The sequence below is a fragment of the Megascapheus bottae genome, chromosome 35, assembly GCF_031878675.1.
Source record: "Megascapheus bottae isolate mThoBot1 chromosome 35, mThoBot2.hap1, whole genome shotgun sequence".
In the NCBI taxonomy this organism is placed as follows: Eukaryota; Metazoa; Chordata; class Mammalia; order Rodentia; family Geomyidae; genus Megascapheus; species Megascapheus bottae.
Genome location: NC_143543.1, coordinates 2,643,586 through 2,651,023, shown reverse-complemented (window position 1 = coordinate 2,651,023; position 7,438 = coordinate 2,643,586). Strand labels below are relative to the sequence as shown.

Below are 7,438 nucleotides of genomic sequence, written 5' to 3'. Positions count from 1 at the left end.
AGAGAGAGAGAGAGAGGAGGGAGAATCAATTGCTTTGGAAGGTTTGGGCTCACTTGACAGGTTCAGTTAGAGCGATCATAGGTGGTTACAGTGACAAAGGAAATTGTGCTTTTTCAGCATGCTCACTGACCCTGATTTACCCCAGGAGTTTGAAAGGTGAGTACAGTTCTTTTGGTTTTGTTTGGTTTTTTTTTTTTAATCCCCTTAATATGATTGAAGTACAAACTCTCTCGGTTTTCCAGGAGAGTCTGAATCAACTCGAAGATGCCCTAAAAAAATAAATGTGTGTGTGTGTGTGTGTGTGTGTGTGTGAGAGAGAGAGAGAGAGAGAGAGAGAGAGAGAGAGAGAGAGAGAGAGAGAGAGAGAGAGAGAGAGAGATTAGAGGAGTGCTAAGAAGAGCTTCTTGTTAGCTGATTTTGTTGTGGTAGTGGAAGTGGCCATTGCATGGATTACATGGAACTGATCTTTATTTTTTTTTTCAAAGTCTCTTAGATTTCTGCGAAGGTTTATTTATTTATTGTTGGGAAGTGGCAATCCTATAGCAAGAAATTCAATGAACGAGTAGCATCTTTCTCTCTTCTCCGCTGACTCTCTCTTCCTCATTCACTGTCTCACTTTCTCTGTCTTCATTGATTTTCTCTGCCCCCCCCCACCCATACAAACCCTTTACCCTCCCTTTCTATACCTTTTAAACATGCTTTTGTGCATTGTTTCCTGTTTAGAATCTCTTTGCATGTAATTTCTGGAGTGACAGAAGGGTTGGTTTTTTTTTTTGTTGTTGTTGTTTTTTTTGCTGGTGGTTAAAAAAAAAAAAACGGAGTCTTGTAAGTTCTTATTTGATCCTTTGGTAAAACTTTGGAGGCTCCTGTATAAAGCACATGACCTTTTGTTGATAGGCGAGAACAAGTCTTTTTTCTCCCCTAAAGATAATTTAACATCGCAGTTACACATGAGTAGATTTACTCTTGAAGTGCTAAAAATTGGGGGGGGGGAAGGAGCGAGAAGAAAATAGTCTCCCCTCTTTATAAGTTTTAGTGATTTCTTTCTGTACTGTCTTCACTGAATTTTGTTGAAACTACATTTATCCCCTTTGCTATGGTTGGAAATAACTGTATTTGTAGTTAAGTTGTTCCTGTTCAGAGAAATATACCAATACCTTTCCGTCTGATGCTGTATATAAAACAGGGCATCATAAAGATATTTTTTTGCCTTATTCTTGTCCTATAAGTACACATTGCAATTTTTAAATCTGAGTTCTCCCAGCAAAAGTTCATTTTATGCACTATAAATAGATTTTTGTTTGCCATTAAAAAGCATTCAAACTTTGTATTCTGTATGGTGAATTTTTTTTTAATTTAAAGCTAAAAAAAGCCAGGATGCATGATACCCAGGCTTTTTTTTTTTCCATTTTCATGAAAGCTACCTTCTGTATAAACATTTGTTGTATCTGACTATGCAATGAAAGCTAGGTGCTAGACCAGCTGGTTAAAAATATGCTAAGTCAAGCTGTTCATTGCTCAAACGACTGAATTTGATATGAAAAGACGAAAAAAGAAAGGACAAAGATTAAAACAATCTAGAAGTGAAGCAATAGTACAGAAAGAGGATTGGAAATAAAATCCCCATTTTCGATATGGTCACATAAGAGAGACACAAGATTCGGATCAAGGAAAAGAGTAAAACAGCCAATGTGAATACTTAGATACTCTCTTTCTTTCATTCCTTCCCTCCCCCCTTTTTAATTTTAAATTAAGAAGATGCATCTTTACTAGATAATTTCACACAGTGGTTGAGCTCCCTTGAACAAGTTTTGAATTCGTTTCCAAAGTTTTATGTATTAACTCTTTCAATGAGCATTTACTTAATAAATGTAGCCCCTGTGCATAGAAGTGCCCTACTATTGATTAATGGAACAGCATGTTAATTTAGCACAATAAGTTTGCTAGCGTGCACAGTTACACTTTCAGGGTGCTTTTCCTTAATTCTAATTATACGTTGGTTTTATTTTTTTTATTTTGCAAATAAAATTCTTGATTTTAAAGCTTGTTAACAGGCTGTTCTTATAAAAAGGTAGTTACATATTAACAGGCTGTAGCTAGTTTCTCTCTATATACAAGCTTCCTGCTGGTAACTTTATTTGTATTTTTTTCAGTTATCACTTTTTAAGCTAACACTTTTCCCTATTCTATTCTGATCCTAACATCTCTTAACAGTATTTATTTTTTCTCTCTCTCTTTCTTCCTCTTCTTGGTGAGGATTTCATGTTTAGTAACCCAGAGGCATGCTTTGTTAAATGGCTAATCAAATAAGCAATCATAATCAATAGGGCTGTTAATATGTACAGCATATGTGTAAATACCCAGTCCCTAAAATAATTTTGAGAAATGACCTATGGTAGGTAAAATTTCTTAATAATTTCCTCCTTTGGTTGTAATTGTTCATACATATAGAACAACCTCAGTAAATGATTACTGCTTGTTTACACTGAATTTATGCTACCACTCTCATATTCTATATTATGCATACATGGTGTTGAATATTTCCATTCTGTGAAGGACCTGTTTATGGACGTATGCCACTGCATACCTCTATGCATGTGTGATCAATTTCTTTTGCCTTTGTAACTGCGACTTTTCCTGAATAAGAAGTCGATGCTTATTGCTGGTTGATTTTATTCTATATGCTCACCTGCCACCCGTGCCAGCATATTTAGAAATCTGGAGAGGAGACTTCTAAATGTCTTCAGGAAGTATAGAACTTTGGGAGAGAGGAATATTTAAGTCACTGTGGGGGTTCATGGAAGGCAGAAGTTTTTGTGATACATTGTGTTCATGTGATGGATTACAGGATTGTTCACCTTGTCTCCTTTCCAACCTGTAGTCTATTTGAAATGAGGATTGATTCCAAACTTCCGTAACAGGATCCAAATCTTCGTGGAGAGTTGTATGTGTGTGTCTGTATTTTGAGTTGTAGGTCCGAACGTGGTTTTGAGCCTAATAAATCACCGTTATATATTTAAGAAATAGTAACAGCTTCATTGTCTGTTAATACATGTTTAGAGAGGAGAACAAATGCAAAAAAATAAAAAGCTGGAAATTCTTCATTTTTCACTTCCAGGCCTCTCAGCCCCTAGCGATTACAGTTTCTAAAAGACATAATTCCCAGGTAGCAGTTGAACAGGCAAAATATGTTTGAAAGGATAATTTATCAGAAGCGTCTTGTAGGTTTTGGCATTTAGAGGAAATGCAGATGGAAACAGGGGGGTATATCCTGCAACAGCATCATTCGAGTAACTGCGTGAACTCTCCTAATTTTTTTTTTCAAGAATTTAGTGACTTTGTGCATTTAGCTGATCGTAAATAATGAGACATTGTGACTTTCGGCATGTCATTTGAGAATACCCTCTGCTTTCCTGATATTCCTAGGAGAAAACTATTTAAAAACTTTATGTTAAATCTCAAGATTAGTCTCTCCTGAATGCAAATCAACCATTTTTGATAGTTCATCAATAATAGTATATTTTATTTCTTTCCTCTCTCCATATATCTGCCTGCTTGTAAGACCATAATTTTATGATGAAGCTACTTGTTACATGTTCTAATTTCCTTTTCATAGAGATTTAATGAAAAAGCAAGTGTAAATTATAATTGATTAAGAAGATAGTCTGCTAAAGCCTAGGAAGGGAAAAAGAAGTTGGAGTGAAGATACTGGGATGAAACAAATTAAGCTTAAGAGTATCCTGTGTTAGCTTCCTCTGCAAATGGGTATAGATACCAGATAGTCTGTTTTCTAAATACTGCTTAATCAACCATCCAGGAAGTAGACCTTCTACAGTAAAAATTAACTTCTAAACTTCAGATACCTATCAAATTTATTTTTGGTCTTATGGACTAAAAATATATAGTGGCTCACATTCTGAAACTTTTATGTGATTTTTTTTTCCTGGAAAAAAGAAATACATCTAGAGTATTTGGGGGGAAAGAAATTTCTAAAATGTCCAAAAAATACTACTAAGAGAGTATACAAGATTCTCTCTGACATTATTGGTACTGGAATTACTTAAAATCTGAACATGCTGATTAAATATTTATTACCCAGGCATTTATCTAGCTTAATTAGAAACTTCTACTGGGAAATCATTGTTCCCAAAAATGATAAGTATACTTAGCCGAGCAGGTAACTGTTGACTTCGGAATCAGAAGAAAAGTTACCTGTCCACAATCTCTTACCTAAGGAAAGCTGTCTGCCTCAAAGTTTGATAACAGGTTCTCAGAATGCTCTACTCTCTGCTTTTGGTCCATCAATTTTCACTTTTTCCCTGGCTATAACATTGTTTTTAGAGGAAAAAGTACCCATAACTCATTTCATGCATAGATTTTAATTGCCATCTCAATCATTCACAAGCCAGTAAAGACCTTGTTTTGAAATAATAGCTTTTGTGTATTAGTTCATAACCCACCCTTGTCTCCCTCACTCACCAGAGTGTTGCCCTCCAAAGACTGGAGTTCTGAGAACTTATTTTTGAGTCGTGTTAAGGGCATCCTTGTGCCTTGCCCAGCATTCAGCAGATGTAATGGCTAAGTAAAGGTTGACCCTTGTGATGGCTGTATGAACAGCCATCTGTTTATCAAATATATTAACCCCATGTTAAGGTATCTGCCCATTCTTGGGAACTTTTGCTTTACAATCTCCATAGAGGATTATCTATGAAAAGCACAGAATAAGAAAGCTAGATCTAGTCTAAGTTTTTAAGCATATGGCTCTTCTATAGCATTTGAAGCTTTTTCTCAGAGATTTCCTTAAGCATGGATTTAGAAAGCAAAATGACGTTTGTGGAGAAAGTCTTATTCTCACTGGTTGTACTTTCCATTATCAATTCCTTCATCACCTAATGAGTATTGTAGAATGCAGATGTGCATTGTGTACTCAGAATGCGCGGCCTTAATGGATTAGTTAAGTATCAGCCATACATTCTGGTTGTTCCGGCAGTTTCTGATTCATTTGTCATTCCAATAGGGTTCATCAAACAGCATGTGAAATCGTGAAATCAACCGGTCCAAGTTTTGCTCTTACACTAACTCACCTTCAGTTTCAGTAGCCCAGAATTCTGACTCAGGTGATGGAAATCAGATGTTTTTAAAATGTGCTCAAAGATGGAAGCAGAGAAGGAATCACCTTCTTTCTGTAGGAAAATGCTTGTTGAACAAATACTTGGGTTGAATTGGTCCTTCCTTCCTTCCTTCCTTCCTTCCTTCCTTCCTTCCTTCCTTCCTTCCTTCCTTCCTTCCTTCCTTCTCTACCTTTCCTTCTTTCCTTCTTTACATCATTCCTTCTTTCTTGTTTTCCTCCTTTGCTCCCTTTTTCTCACTACCTTACTTTTCCTTCTCTCCCTCCCTCCCTCCCTCCCTCCTTCCTTCCTTCCTTCCTTTTTCCCTCTTCACTGAGTGGCATCATTGTCACTGACATTGCCAGTGAAATTCAGATGCTGTATTGGTGTGACTATGCTCAAGGGATGTTACTGGAATAGGAGAAGAGAAATCTAAGGGCTGATGCTACTTCGTTTATGTGACAGTACTGATTTGGGACATACAGTAGGAGCATGGCTTATACTCTTCTTGCTAAAGAGGGTCTGATAAGGGCTTAGCAGAAGACCTTTTTCATCCTACCTGCTCTCTGGATTTTCCTCACTTTTTCCCCCCTGCCTCTGAGCCCTGTCTCCCTTTCACTCAGACTCATCTGTTTCCTTCCTCACTACTTTTGAGAGTTCCTCTATCTCCTCTGGAGATACTGTGGCATAAGGTTTTGCTTGTCCAATAAGTGGGGTGGGGGGGGGGGGGAAGAAGCATTTCTTCGCACTCAGTTATCCTTTTCTCTTGGAGCCTGAGTGTGAAAGCTCAGCAGTACTCTCTCTGCCTTTGCCAGCCTGAGGAGTCACAGCCTTAAAGTTGTGCTCAGCCTTTAATGCTTTCATTGTAGAGCTTGCAGTCTGCTTATTGGATTGCCGAAGAAGACCAGACCTGAGACAAGATCGAGAAGAATTCTGGTGAGAATTGTTTAGAGGGATATGGTATTTTTTTTTTAAAAAAAGAATGTAGTAAACAAACAGAATTGTGGCATCAACAAAGATAATTAGCATAAACAATGTCGTTTTTAGGACAGGTGGTTTCCAAAAACAAACAAAACATAAAACCCAAATATGAACCCAATTTGAATGTTGCCAGTTTGGAATCACGGAACCTTAATTTACACTTGATTGGAATTACCCAGGTTTGTTGATAAACTTGTTAACATGCATTTTCCTCTTTTCTTTTGTGTCATTTTATTTCCGGTCATTATGGTTTTTTGCCATTCAGCTTGAAAGTAATTAATCTATTACAAGGTAGTTTAAGGACTTTTTGCTTTTGAAACATGACAGAAGGAAAATGAAAAAAAAAACCAAAGAAACAAAGCTTGTAGATGTCCATAAGACATTCAAAACCAATGTCCAGTCTTAATTCAAACTGAATATATTGATTTATTTTTTTCCACATCTCTGTCTCATCTATCTAAATAACACTGTAGTCAATTACTTCTGTAGTACTGAGACATGTACTATTATTCTGTAGTTTTTTTAAAGTTTCTATTTCTCTTTTTTACTTTGGTTTAATCATCAGCTATGTTAGGTATTTCTCTGCTTTAGTGTTTCTCTTGTTCTTATCATTTTCCCTCTATAACTTGTTAAAGCTGCTTCAGGGGTATGCAAATGGATCTGGTGGTTGTATGTAAAGGAGCATGCTAATTATTGAGAAACCTCTAAATCTCCTATGCCGTCATGATGAGTTTTAATCTGCAAATATTTAGATTTATTGTTGAGTGATTTCTTTATTCCTTCTTAATGCCTTGTGTGGAAATGTTTTGACTTCAATGAAATGTGGAGTGTGGAGGGCAGAAAGCTGTTTATTTTTCTTGCATTAAGGTTCAAAGTTCTATGATGGAGTTTAAAAAAATAATTTTTCTTCATTTTCTCCTTGAGAGAGAGGACTGTGAATTCCAACTGGGTACTATCTAGCATCCTGTGGTCCCTGTCTTTGCTGAAATGAGAGCATTTGTGAATGAGCTTTGGATTTTTTTTCGTGGGGGGGGGGAGTTAGGAGAAAAAAAATGTGTGTAAACTAGCAAACTCCATCCCATTCATGTGTTATGGAGATTTCTCGTACTTCAGGGACAAAAATAATTTGGCTACTAACAATTTAGGGCTACCTGCCAGTGCCAACACATACTGTAGGTAAGTGGAACACCATTTGAAGCAAAGCAACTGGCAGGAAAGGCACAGAAACTTTCCTATGTAACAGAGTTTCTATTTCTGCTCTTCACATCTTTGAAAGAACTTGTGTTTTAGAGAAGAATATGTTTAAAAAAAAACAGAAGAGAGAATCTTGCTTAGAAATGTGTGTTTAG

At 36.6% G+C, this 7,438-nt stretch overlaps 1 protein-coding gene across 7 annotated transcripts in view; it reads left to right on the top strand.

The window, feature by feature from the left end:
- Sox5 (SRY-box transcription factor 5) overlaps positions 1 to 7,438 on the top strand; it is a 732,928-nt gene that overhangs the window by 363,533 nt on the left and 361,957 nt on the right. For 6 of the 7 annotated variants that reach the window (XM_090324498.1, XM_090324491.1, XM_090324499.1 and 3 more), the window contains exon 1: positions 1 to 156. This exon is cut by the window's left edge. The exons of the other annotated variant lie outside the window; for it this stretch is intronic. In XM_090324498.1, coding sequence (XP_090180624.1) covers positions 119 to 156 — 38 coding nt within the window. In that variant the 5' untranslated portion in view covers positions 1 to 118. The remainder of the gene's footprint in view (positions 157 to 7,438) is intronic. 7 annotated transcript variants of the gene reach the window in all.